We start from the raw sequence: 13,075 nt of genomic DNA, 5'->3' as shown, positions 1-13,075 counted from the left end.
TGAGCTAACTGCCAAAGAACAAGGTCCCAGGTGTTGATATCATCACTGCAAAATTGCTAAGCCACAACCATCACAGCCTTGGGCCAAAAAAAACTGGGAAACAAACACATGGCCCCAGGATTGGAAACCATCAGTGTTCATTTCATTCCATTCCATTGGATGGAAACTCCAAGGACTGCTCCAATTAATGCACAACTGCCCTCATCCCTCATGCTACTAAGTTTCTTCTTAAGATCATACAACATCTGGCACTGACCATCGAAAAGAAATTGCCAGAAGTTCAAGCTGGCTTCAGAAAGGGTTGTGACACTAGTGACCATATTACAACCAATGCAGAATCATGGAAAAATCTCAAGATTATCAAAAGAACATCTGCTTTATTGGCTGCAAGAAAGCCTTCAATTGTGTTAATTGTGTCAAGCTGTGGAGAGCCCCAGAAGATCTGGGGGTGCCAAAAAATCTGGGGAAGTTGGTGCAGTCACTGTATACAAATCAGGAAACCATTGTGAGAATACTGTATGGAGGTACCAATGGGGTCAAGATAGAAAGAGGGGTGCATATGCACAAAAATGGAAGGATACTTTGATTCCCACAATGGACAAATGGCTGCAAAAGTTGATGGAGTTAGCAGAGATGGCTAAACTGACTGCCCTGCTTTGATTAAAGAAAAGAACACAATTAATTTTGTTTCTCTTTGGAAACCATTTTTGGACCTTGTGTTTGAGGTGGAAAGCCCCAAAAGATGAGAGGAAGTCCTCTTAGTAGGCTTGCAACTCTTCCACTCTGCGTCCCTATTGAATTTCTGGGGAGGCAGAAAAGATTACACATGGCAGTCATAGTATCTTGGCAACCAGGGGCAAGTGAAAACAGGTGGCCAAGCACCCTGAATACGATCCCATGACTGGGAAGGTGGGACTGCCATGTTTTGCAATCATTGAAAATGCTTTATAGGCCACAAAGAACTCTTTCTGAGGCCACTCGCGCATGCATGTGAAGCATTATTTGTGTAAGCACAAATGGAGCTGTGTGCATGCACATGTCTGCCATTCACATGGAATCATTTGGTCTTTCCCCCCACCGGTCCACAAAGCCAGAAAGGTTGGGGATCACTGCCATAGACAATGGCCACTAAAGCGTTCTGGAGCCCAGAGACAAAACTTGCAGAGAAAACTTTTCCACTTTCACAGATTCAAACAAAGCTGGTCTTCTCACATATGAAAAATATTCTGGGCAACTGGTTTTATTTCAGACTTATCCACTAGCAGCAGCAGGCCAGAGAGCAAATTGGAAATACTGTAAAGCTGCCCTTCTGGTAACAACCACAAGGGAGAAAGCGGGAGCTGGTTCCTCACTGAGCTTCAATACTTGCTCCTACAATTAATCCTTTAGGAGAACAATACCCATTAGATTATATTATTATGTGAAGGAGCTAAATAATCTGGAAAAGACTAGTTAGGGGCCCATTAAACAAAGGGAACAAAGAAGGATTAGTACCAGTGGAAACAAGGGAAAGAAAACCTTAACAAGGTTGTTAAAATTTTCAAATTCTTGGATCCATGATATACATTGTTTTGGAAGGACAGCCTTGGGATGTCCTAATCCGAGAACGTAGTTCTTCAAAAACATTTGTGATTACATAAAATTGTATCAAAAAATCATAATCTCTGCAGGCACCAATGGGAAGGTTTTCCTCTTGAAGACCACTAAAGAAATTGTCTCTCCAAACACAATCATGCACATTTATTGCTTCTGCACAGAAAGTTGTATAGACTCCATCTCACTCGTGACACATGGCTTTTTTACAAACACACATGCAGCAGGCAACCTGATGTGTGGTAAACTGCTGTACAGCACAAAAGAAATGTTCACACCCTTGTTTGAACAAGCCATTGTTACTCCAGGTTGTATCATTTTAATGCACATTGAAAGGAAAAAGAGACTGACCCCAGGGTTCAGATAGCCAATCTCCCCAGTGTGACTGTCACGGTAAGTAATCTTCACATGTTGGTGGGAGCGTGAATGGACCATCATGTCCCATGAGTAGCCGTAGAGCCCATTTGTCCAGTTGTTGTAGCCCTGTAGGGAGAATTATTAGGGTCAGAGTTGACTATTCCCAGAATAAGGAGCACTTCTCATCCCGTGGACAGTCCCCAAGTTCCCCTAACTCCTCTCACTCCTTGGGGCTATTTGGGCTACTAAAACTCCATGGAACCGGAACACAACTATGCAGCTTTGATTCAAGTGTAACTAGGGGCTTCCCACCCACGTTCAAGCTCAGGACCCTCCCTTTCTCTTCTGTGGCTGGGATGCTGCTATGAGGAGGCAACAGAGGAGACCCTCTTTGAGGGGCTCCATCTTTTCTGTCCCTTGGTGAGCTCCACTTTGTCAGGACCTGAACTATGGAAAATGTCATTAATCAAATACTATCCAGTCTAAACCTTTTAGTTCAAAAACAACTTATATTTTAAAAAATACTTAGGTTCTTTCTCACCTTGGTAATAAAGTGTGAGTAAGGTAGGAAGAACTGCTCCATGATATACAGGATAGTAAAAATGGCACCCAGCTTCTGCTGCAGACCCAATTTTCTAGCTGCTCCCCTTGGCCTTTGCTGCTCCATTTCCAGATAAACACACTCCAGACTCCGCTGCGGAGGCTTGGTAAGTGGCAGAAACTTTTGGAAGCAGACAGGGAACCTGGCAATCAGTCGACGTGGCCAGTCTGGATAGCAGAAGAGTGGGCTGGTGGCCAGCATGGTGTAAGAAAACATGCCTTTGGGATGAAAAGTTGGGAGTATGATGGAAGGACAGATGTAGGCTGTTCACTCAAAAGACCGATCATCTGCTTTGCATACATAAATATCTGCCTGGACACCCAGCATCTTCAGATGTGCTCAGGAGAGACTCTTGTTGAAATCTGTTGGAACTTTTTTTGGTCATGTGAACAACCCAGGCTGAGATTTATTTAAAACTTTTGTTAAATCCATTGCCTTCCTTTTCTCCAGGAGCTGAAGGCATCTTGGTGGGCATCTCCCTACACTTTATCCCCAAAAGACCATCTCTGTGAGACAGGCTGGGCCGAGAGTGACTGCCTCAAAGACACCCACAATTGTAGGCTGAACTGAACCGGAGTCTTCTAAGTTTTAACCCAAAGCATTACTGCTACAAAAAGTGGTATTGGTTTTCCTTCAAACATACACTAAATCTGTACCAACAAACAATACTATATAAAATAATCCACCTTTAACAAAGGATTGTTAATCTTGTAGAAGGCACCATTATTCATTCCAGATGAGCAGTTTTTACAGGTATTAACCACTCCTCACAAAAACAGATTCGAACTAAAATCCAGTCTTAACCCTTTTTAACATAATGCTTATCACTCAACATCCTACTTTTATAAGTTCTCCTGTGGCTTCTTAAAGGAACAGTTGGATACTGCAGAACTTACCAATACTGAAAAGTTGGGAGTTCATGCAATGGAAGTAGGAGACGAAGAAAAGGGCAGCGGGGCGGGTAGCATCCAGGAACAGCAGAAAGCCAGCAGTAAGATCCAACACAAGCCCTCCACCGTGCACCACTAATAAGCTGGTCAGTTCCTCTGAAAGCAACAACCTGAGGGACCAGGCAGATGGCTTCATCCAAAGTTGCAATGCCCACGATGGGGGAAGAGGAGGGAGCCCAATTCTCCCACCCACCTGCTGCAGCCTGATTTCCAACACTCACCTGAACGGGCTGAAGAGCCAATGCCTCCCCAGGGAGCCCATAGAGTAGCCCTCCACCCAGTCAGCATCCAGCTTCTTGATGCCCGCAATGAAATAAACGATGAAGATCTGTTCAGGAACAAAGGAGGCAACAGCATGGGACTCCAAGGCAAACTAGTCAGCAAAATGCCCCAAGCAGCAGCAGGCGTCTCACAGGAAGCAGCAGACAAAGCTGCCACTTCCAAACAAGCTTCCAAGTTACAGCTTCCTGCCAAAATTTCCATGGTCAATTTCACCATTCAAACTAACTACAGGAGTTTGGAATGTCACACTGAAAAGCATGGGGAAGCAGAACAGAGATGGGGCAAAGATGAGAAAAATGGTAAATTTCATTTCATGCTATATCCATCTACACTTACCTACAATTAAATAGTAGCTCCCAATATATGTTATAATTTACCTATTCTGTCATCTTAAATATTACAACTGAATGGCAACTCTGACAGGGCCTCTCACAAGTCTAAGAACCCAGAATCGCAGGAAGGTAGGCCTGCCTCCTTAGCATCCTCCAGGCTTTCTCTGGGTCTAGTGGGACCCACAATACATTAGAGCTGGTGGCTTCCCCATTTCCATATGGCCTCCTGAAACTCTGGTGCCAGCATGCAATGCAGACCAAGCAACACTAGCTGGGAGCTATTCATTAGCCCTGAAGCAGGCCATTTGCTCCTAGAGAAAACCAAGATTGAAGATGGCACCACTCCGGAGAATACCTGCGTGCGAAGAATGGTATAGTTCCACAAAGGGACATGAGCATTTCTCTTCCGTGGATGCCAGAGACCGTCAACAGACCTGAGGAAAGGAAGCTCATTAGCAAGAGTAGGGACTGGAGGCAGTCTTGAAAACCAACCAAAGCTTCAGTGATCCCTGGAAAAACCTTTGGGTGAATTACCTCAAGAACATCTTGACTCTTGAACATTGCCTCGATAATGCTGATTCTAAACAGCCCAGAATAACTGTCAGGCACAAAGAATCAGAACCATTCATAAGGTTGAAGAATAGAAGATCTGAATAATATATGCCTACACACAAGAATCTGGTCAAATAAGGTTCAACACTAGCTCTGCCTGCTCTTCTACATTCATCTCACTGAAGCACAACATATACTAACACTTTTGTTTTATTGAAAGTAAGCATTGGTTTTCATGTCAAAATTAGGAAACAATAGCATTAATTTCCTCCGTCTTCCAGATGATAACCATCTGAAACTAGCTTTCTCTATGGTTTGAAGATGGTCACCTACAGAATTTTAGGATTTCATGCAGACTGCCCTTGGAGTTACTTGAGCTTCATTTCCAGCTCAACAAAACACCAAAAACTGTGAACGCACCCATGATTTCGGAAGACAAGTTGTTCCACTGGTTAATTGTCCTCATTGTTAGGAAGTTTCTCCTCAATTCCAGGTTGCTTCTCTCTTTGATCAGTTTCCAACCATTGTTTCTTGTCTTGCCCTCTGGGGCTTTGGAGAATAATTTGACCCCCTCTTCTTTGTGGCCGCCTCTCAAATACTGGAATACTGCTATTATGTCACCCCTATCTCTTCTTTTCCTTAGACTAGCCAAACCCAAGTCCTGCAGCCGTTCTTCATATGTTTTAGTCTCCAGGCTTTTGATCATTTTAGTTGTTCTTCTCTGAACTTTTTCCAAGGTCTCAACTTCTTTTTTGAAGTATGGTGACCAAAATTGGTTGTAGTATTCCAGGTGTGGTCTTACTAGGATTTTATAAAGCAGTACTAATACTTCAAGTGATCTTGATTCTATGCATCTGTTTATACAACCAAGGACTGTATTAGCTTTTTTGCTGCTGCTGCACACTGCTGGCTCACAGTAAAGTGATCGTCCACTAGGACTACAAGGTCCCTCTTACAGTTGCTGTTTTTGAGCCAGGGTTAGGGTTAGGTTAATCTGTACTTAACCTTTGATTTTTCCTGTCTAAATGTAAAACTTTGCTTTTCTCCACATTAAAACTCAATTTGTTGGACAGGGCCCATTGTTCAAGTTTGTCAAGATCTTTTTGGATCCTGAGCTTGTCTTCTGGGGTGTTGGCTATTCCTGCCAGTTTAGTATCATCTGCAAATTTGACGAGTTCCCCTTCTTTTCCCTTATCTAAGTCATTGATAAAGATATTGAAGAGTACTGGGCCTAAGCAGAGCCTTGTGGTACCCCATTGCTTACTTCTCTCCATGTGGATGTAGTACCATTGAGGACTACTCACTGAGTATGGTTTGTCAGCCAGCTGCAGTTCCATCTGATGGTGGTGTTGTCTATCCCACCTTTTTCTAGTTTACTAAGCAACAGGTTGTGGTCTACTTTGTCAAATGCCTTACTGAAATCTAAATATACTATGTCCACATCATTTCGCTGATCTACGAATTTACTCACTTTATCAAAGAATGCAATAAGATTGGTTTGGCATGATCTGTTTTTAACAAATTCATGCTGGCTACCGGTTATAACTCTGTTTGCTTCTAGTTGTTTGTAGATCTGTTATTTGATTATCTTTTCCAGGATCTTCCCAGGTATTGATATTAGACTGATTGGTCTGTAGTTTCCTGGGTCTGTTTTTTTTTCCTTTCTTGAAGATGGGAACCACATCAGTCCTTTTCCAATCCTCAGGTACTTCCTCGGTGCTTTTGAAAGATATGATGCAATGGTTCTGAGATAACATCTGCCAGCTCCTTCAGAACTCTGGTGGTGGTGTATCCCTCCCCCTATGTTGAGAGAGGGCTGTTCAATGTTGACATAGATGGTCTCTTTGACCCCTTTCAAACCGGTGGCCCTCTCTGTCCAGAATGTGGACTTTGCTATCTTCAAAATAGTGGTCTTTTTTAAATGCAGATGGACTGCTAAATCTTGTCCTGATAGGTTTGTTCTATGTTGTGCCATGCATTTGTGAAGTGGTTGTTCTATTTCTCCAATGTATGGATCTGCACGTCTCACTGCACTGTACTGCATATATTACATTGCTCAGTTTGGGTCTGGGTGTTTTATCCTTGGGGTGGACAAGCTTCTGCCCTAATGTATTCTTGGGGCTAAAGTGTGCACGTATGTTGAGTTGGTTGAAAATCCTTCTGAGCTTTTCAGATACTCCTGCAATGTATGGAATAACAACATTGCTTCATGTGTTGTTCTCTTCTTTGTCTGTTATGGAGGAGCTCCTGCTGGGTCTTTTTCTGGATTTGATGAAGGCCCATTTGGGATAGCCATAGACTTCTTTGATGTGTTTTAGTTCTTTTTCTTTTCCTTCTTCGCTGCTAGGCAAACCTTCAGCCCAGTATTTACATTTTGTGCTCCAGTGGGCGGAGCACATCAACTCTGTGAACAAATACTTAATGTATTTGTTCACAGAGTTGATGTGTTTAGTGAAGGCTTTCACTTCCTGTGTTTTAATCTTGATCCAAGTATCGTCCACATACCTGTACCAGTGAAAGGTGAAGGAGTTTAGGGCTTTGGCTTCTAGGTTCCATGTTAGAGATTGGCCACAGTGGGGGGGGGGAGACACAGATGAACCCATGGTGCAGGCATATTTTTGTTTGTAGAAACCTTCATTGTATTTAAAATAGGCAGTGATAAAGTAGAAGGTCCAGCATGGCACATACGTGGTCTGGGCTGAGGTTTGTTCTGTCACCTGAAGTGCTATTTTGTAGCAGTCGTTTCTTCACTACCATGACAACTTCTGTGGCTGGAATGCAGGTTTTTTTCTGCTGCATCATGTGACTCCCCACTGGGAACTGGCGGATTCCAAGCTGGGGCAAATGTCAAATTTAAATTATGCAACTGGAATGACAGGAAACACGTTTGCTTATCAAAGCCTTGATCTGAAGGGGAAAAAAGGCAAGATGTGCTTTGCCAAAGCCCACCAAGAGCAACGAAGCTTACCAATAGCGATCTGCATTCATGAAGAGCAGCTGGAACCCCAGGAGGCCATACAAGTAGGAGTGGTTGTTCCAAGTGGTTTTGTCCAGGAAGAAGATATACCAGTAGGGCAGCAGGAAGAGGAGGCAACTGAGTCGGTAAAAGCAGCCCAGCATGATGCCCACAGCACCTAAGGAAAGAGGCGAGGGAGGTGAGAGCTGTGATCCCAAGGCCCTCGGGTGCTCAGGATCAACCAGACAAGTTCCAGCACTTTCTTGTGAATACTTTTTTCCGCTTTATCTTTAACACAAACTGGAAACAAATCTTGGCTTTGTTTTCAGTAGTGCAAGATTATTTATGCAGCATTCAGCTAATAGAGGAAAAACAAGCTTCATCTCCCCACCTCTTTATAGCTTTTGTACAAGAGTTTGGTATACAGTAAAAGAACAATGTTAATTTACTGCTGCACTTGTATTCCAAGCCGAGGCAATGTCTAATCCAGCCTGTAAGCCAGTGCTTCTCAACGTTTGTGTGACGGCGACCCCCGTCACACAAATGTGCCCCGCATGCGCGGCGGCGCCCCCCTGCGCGGCGGCGGCCCATGTGCGGCGCGCGTGCGCGGCGGCGCCCCCATGTGCGGCGCGCGTGCGCGGTACCACCCCCGTGCGCGGCACCACCCCGTGCACGGCGGCGCCCCTATGCACGTTGCGCATGCACGTTGCGCATGCACGGCGCGCCCCCATGCACGGTGCGCATGCACGGCGCCGCCCCCCATGCATGGTGCGCATGCACGGCGCCGCCCCCCCGAGGGGGAAAAATGGCAGATCGCCTTGTTTGGCGACCCCCGAGAAATGGTCGATCGACCCCAAATGGGGTCGTGACCCATAGGTTGAGAACCGTTGCTGTAAGCCCTCCGCTCAAACCACTCCTTGAGTTAATCAAGGGTTTTATTTATGTTTGGCTGCTACTCTCTTATGGCTGGCAGCAGACAAGATTTTATTTACTGCAGTTGTCTTCTCCCTCTGGCAAGTTGGAATTTCTGCTGCTCTTCTGGCCTTGGCTGTCCTTCCATGGGGCCACTCTGGAACAAGCTGTCTTTCTATGGGGCTACTCTTGATTGCTGGTGGGCTTCAGACTACACGGGAACCAGTAAATGTTCAACCGCCAGAGCTGTCTAAATTTTCTAGGGTTCTCTAATTACCTTCTTTTTCCCTTATACAGGGATTCCCAACTGGGGGGGGGGCGAGACAATATTCCAGGGGTGCGAAAACTTGGGTTTTCAAAATTATAGTGTATATGCATAACTCATTGCCGTTATTTTGAACTTCTGTAAGAGATGCGAGAATATATCAGAAGCGTTCTAGGGGTGCGGGATATAGAAAAGGTTGGGAACCACTGCCCTTATAAAACTCCAGTTCCCTTCATCCCAAGCAATCCCCTTGTTTCCCCTCTTCCCCAGCTCCACCTCGTGAGAATCTCTGGGGTTCAATGTCTCATGTTTGTTGCACTGCCTGCCATTTTCCCAGGCCTGGCTTTTCACTTCCAACTCCGGGGGATCACACAGCGGGATGGCTGAGAGGGCTGGGTTGCAATGTTGCTCTCTGACTCTGGGCAGCAACATATATTGCAACAAGGCCCAGGAGGGAAAACAACACAAAAGTCAGGAAGCCAGAGAAAGGGGGCTCAGCTAGCACACCCACGTTACCCCCAATCCCTGTGCACAACCCCAGTGGGTTATGGGTCCTCACCCAACAGCATCACTGTGTAGACAAGGTACATCCAGTCCAGGGGAAGTGGCTCCAGGAAGTTGAAGAGGGGGAAGCGACAAACCTGCAGCCCATCCAGGTATTTGTGATCCAGATAGCTCAAACCTCGCTCTTGGGGAATGTCCAAGGCCATCAGCAGACCTGAAACAGGAGCAGAAAAATGGGAGTCAGCAACAGTAGCAGGCCAGGCTCTCTGTATCTTCCACACTGAGCCAGGAATTCACTAAACAGGGACTGGGATGATACTGGCCCAAGCTGTAATCCTTGAGTGGCTGGAAGAGTTCTGGAGAAGAGCTCCTAAGTGACTCTGCATGATCACTGTCAATCAACTGGAATCAAGTAATAGAAGAAATGGAAGTGACCTTAGAAATTCTGTAGTCTAACCTCTGCCCAGTGCAGCCATGCACAGAGGCTTGAAATGGACTGCGCACACATTGTCCACGTGATTTTCACCAATGCTGAAGGACTTATGGTAATTATGTCAATCTTTCCCATCATAAGGTCAGCTGGCAACCAATTTACTTACCACCCAGCTCTCATTTTGTTTAATTCCCAGAAGTCAAATAACACCACCCATCTGGTTTTACATATTTTCTTATTCAAAATCACCAGGCCACTTTATGTTTGAGCAGGAGCTATGATCTAGAACCCCCCCATGTCACAGATCTGCTTTAACAGGGAGAGCCATGACCCTACTCAGTGCTAATCTAGAGCCCAGTATCAAGCTAAATTGATCATTTGCAAGCAGCAAGGCTGAGATTTAGTCTTAGCTTTCAGCTTCCAAACACCAGGGTAAGACCATAGATGTGAAGCTCAAACCATCCCAAAGCAGATTCCCATAGATATTAAATAGCACAGGACTGAAACTTTTGGGTAGTCCACACTGGAGCAACCACAGCCAGGACTGCATAATTTGGCTGAAGCCACCTGCTCAGAAAGAAGCAGAAGCATTGCAGAACATCTCCAACCTTCCCAAGCAGGCCAGAAGGACAGCATGGTGGAGGATACTGGATGCTGGTAGAAGGTATAATAGGACTGGGGAAGATATACTCTAGGTGCTGATGATAGTCATCCACCAAGAATGGCCAATGCTGTTTCTGTGCCAGGCTCTGGACAGAAATCTATTGGAAAGAATTCAGAAAATCCATTTCCTATAGAGCTGAAGCCTCACTATCTCTCCAGAAATTTCTTCAAAAAGGGAGGATGTAAGGAAGTTAGCCATACAGAATAAAATTGGATGTAGAAGACCTCTTGTGCAGGGTGTGCACTGTTGCCTCCTTCAAGCCAGATGGTTACATTCTCCCCCCCCCCCCCGCATTAACGACCTGACAAATCCAGCTACATCCGCTATTCCCAGAATCTAGCACAGTGGTTCTCAACCTGTGGGTCGGGACCCCATTTGGGGTCGAACGACCATTTCACGGGGGTCGCCAAACAACACAGTCCGCCATTTTTCCCCCTTTTCCTTAGCTGTGCTACTCCCTTTTATTCTATTGGCTTTTGAAAGCCAATAGAATAGACTCTCTTGAATTCTAATTCTATTGGCTTTCAAAAGCCAATAGGAATTGTCCAGGCTGTCTCTGCCCTGCTGAGCCCGCCAAAAGTCCCATTCCGCAAACAGTGCTGCACCAGTTGAGTAGTCCTCGACTTACGACCGGTTGAGTAGTCCTTGACTTACGACCAGTTGGAGGTCGCGGCATTAAAAAGGTTGAGAACCACTGATCTAGCATATGGGGATGGTGCCCTTTCCAAAAATGGCTGGATCCTCACATTATGAAATCAAAACCAAACTCTTGGTAGGCTGAGTGAACATTATGTTAACATCCCTTCCATAGAAAATAGCACAAAACCTCTCATTTGTCACTAAGAATTTCAACTTTTTAGATACAATGTTTCCTCTGATTTCTGACATGACTTTTTTGGAAAGAAATTTTTGGGCAGTTTTCCCCAAATCAAGTATAGATTTGTGTGCTACAATACAAGTAAATTGCCAATCTATATAATGTGTATTTCTTAAAAACCAGAAAGTGTAATAGTCATTTTTTACTCCTGGCAACTGCCTCTTACCGTTTTCTTCTTCCTAAGGCCAAGAGAAATGACTGGCTCTGGGCCTAAGGCGGAAGCAGAAGTCACAGTCTCCTAGGTTCTAGTCCAGCCCTTTCACCCAACTGGTTCTACACAGACACGCTTACAAATTGAAATATAAACTCAGTGGCCTCTGATAATGCAATCAATATTTTAAAATCATTTAAAATTATTTGTTTTTGAGGGAGAATTTGATGTTAAAATGGACAAAAAGTTTTTAAAAGGAAAAAGAATTGTACAAAAATAATTTAGATAATTCCCTTTCAAGTGCACAGTTCTGTTGTGTGCATGTGCACACCTCAGGGTCCAAACAATATTCAAGCTCACTTTGATCCAAAGCCTTGGCTAAACTTCCCAAGTTTATCCCACTTGAAGACTTGGTAAACAACTCCTTGAACCTTCTTCTAGAGAATTTATCTAACATTTTAATAAATTATACGTAACAACTGTTGTATTGTAAGCATGCATTGCAAATAAACATTGTAACCACAGTGGGATCAAAGAGCAGCTAAAAGTCATCTCATGCTTAGGGCTGAAGCTGGAGGTAAATAAACTGAAGTCAGGGGTGCCAGGACAGGAGCAGAGAGTGGCTGACCTCCCTGGAACCCGCTGGCCCCGAGCCACTCCCAAAGGCCACTGGCCCCACAGCCACCCAGGCCTGCTGCTGCCTGACCAGGCCCCGCAGGGTCCAAAGGGTCAGGGCGGCCCTTCTGCCGCTGGATTCTCTGGGCCAGGCCGGGTTCTGGACAGAGCGGAACTCACCAAAGAGGAAGCGAAAGACCCCCAGCGCCGCGGGATCAGCTGGCCTGTTGAGCAAGCAGACCATCCGGGGCCAGCTGGCCAGGTCTGCCCACTCAAGGCCCAGGAGGCGCCTGGCCCAGCTGGGGGGAGCCGGGACCGGGGCCTGGGCTCCCTTGGCCTTCCTCGGCCTCTGCGGGGGCACGGGAGGCGCCGGCGTCTCGGCTTCTGCAGAACCAGAGGAAAAAGAGGGCAAATGAGTCCTGCGGAAGGGGAAGAACCGCCCTGGGCCCCGGGCCTCCACGGCGGGGGTGCCCAACCTCTCTGGCTGTGCGGACCGGAGGGCGGAGAGGGGATGGTCCCCTGCCAGCCGGCGGGGGGTTGGGGGCCTCCGCGCTACCAACTGCATCCAGGGGCGCGGAGGGTTTCCCGGGCAAAGGAGAGCAGCCCCGTTCGGGAGCCCAAACCAAGGCGGACCCAGAGGAGCCCGGGCAGGGTGTGGAGCCCGGACTAACCAGCCTGGTCCGCGCGATGCGGCTGCTCGAGCAAATTACACGAAGCATCGCCGGCCGCCCCGGGGAATGTGGGGACTTGCGCGGCCCCCGAATGACGCAGCGGCGGCGACGCGAAAGGGGGGGCGCGAACAGCCCCTCGCCGCGCCCCCGCCCGGCAGCCCTCCCGGCGCCCTCGGGCCGCCCGCGTGTTGGCGAGCCAGGCGTCCCCCGGGTCCCCCTCCACCTGCGGCGAGCGCAGCAGCGCGCCTCGGCTTCATTCCGGCGGCGGCAGCGGGGCGGCGGCGGCGGCGCGTCCTCTGTTCCCAGCAGAGCTCGGGGAGGAGCGGCTCCAGCGAGGCCGCCGCCCAGTACGCACTTCCG

General features: G+C 46.9%; 1 protein-coding gene across 1 annotated transcript in view; it reads right to left on the bottom strand.

The window, feature by feature from the left end:
• Nucleotides 1-13,075, bottom strand: part of LOC120299414 (vitamin K-dependent gamma-carboxylase-like) — a 22,274-nt gene extending 9,199 nt beyond the window's left edge. The window contains exons 1-9 of the mRNA XM_039324247.1: nucleotides 12,939-13,075; nucleotides 12,225-12,428; nucleotides 9,360-9,518; nucleotides 7,636-7,801; nucleotides 4,471-4,549; nucleotides 3,723-3,829; nucleotides 3,448-3,611; nucleotides 2,492-2,769; nucleotides 1,945-2,076 (exon numbers count right to left, since the gene is read on the bottom strand). Coding sequence (XP_039180181.1) covers nucleotides 1,945-2,076; nucleotides 2,492-2,769; nucleotides 3,448-3,611; nucleotides 3,723-3,829; nucleotides 4,471-4,549; nucleotides 7,636-7,801; nucleotides 9,360-9,518; nucleotides 12,225-12,428; nucleotides 12,939-12,972 — 1,323 coding nt within the window. The 5' untranslated portion in view covers nucleotides 12,973-13,075. The remainder of the gene's footprint in view (nucleotides 1-1,944; nucleotides 2,077-2,491; nucleotides 2,770-3,447; nucleotides 3,612-3,722; nucleotides 3,830-4,470; nucleotides 4,550-7,635; nucleotides 7,802-9,359; nucleotides 9,519-12,224; nucleotides 12,429-12,938) is intronic.

The sequence above is a fragment of the Crotalus tigris genome, unplaced genomic scaffold, assembly GCF_016545835.1.
Source record: "Crotalus tigris isolate CLP2741 ecotype Arizona unplaced genomic scaffold, ASM1654583v1 scf7180000024293.1627790, whole genome shotgun sequence".
NCBI classification, from domain to species: Eukaryota; Metazoa; Chordata; class Lepidosauria; order Squamata; family Viperidae; genus Crotalus; species Crotalus tigris.
Note: the sequence above shows the minus strand (reverse complement) of the source record. Positions and strands in the feature narration are given on the sequence as shown.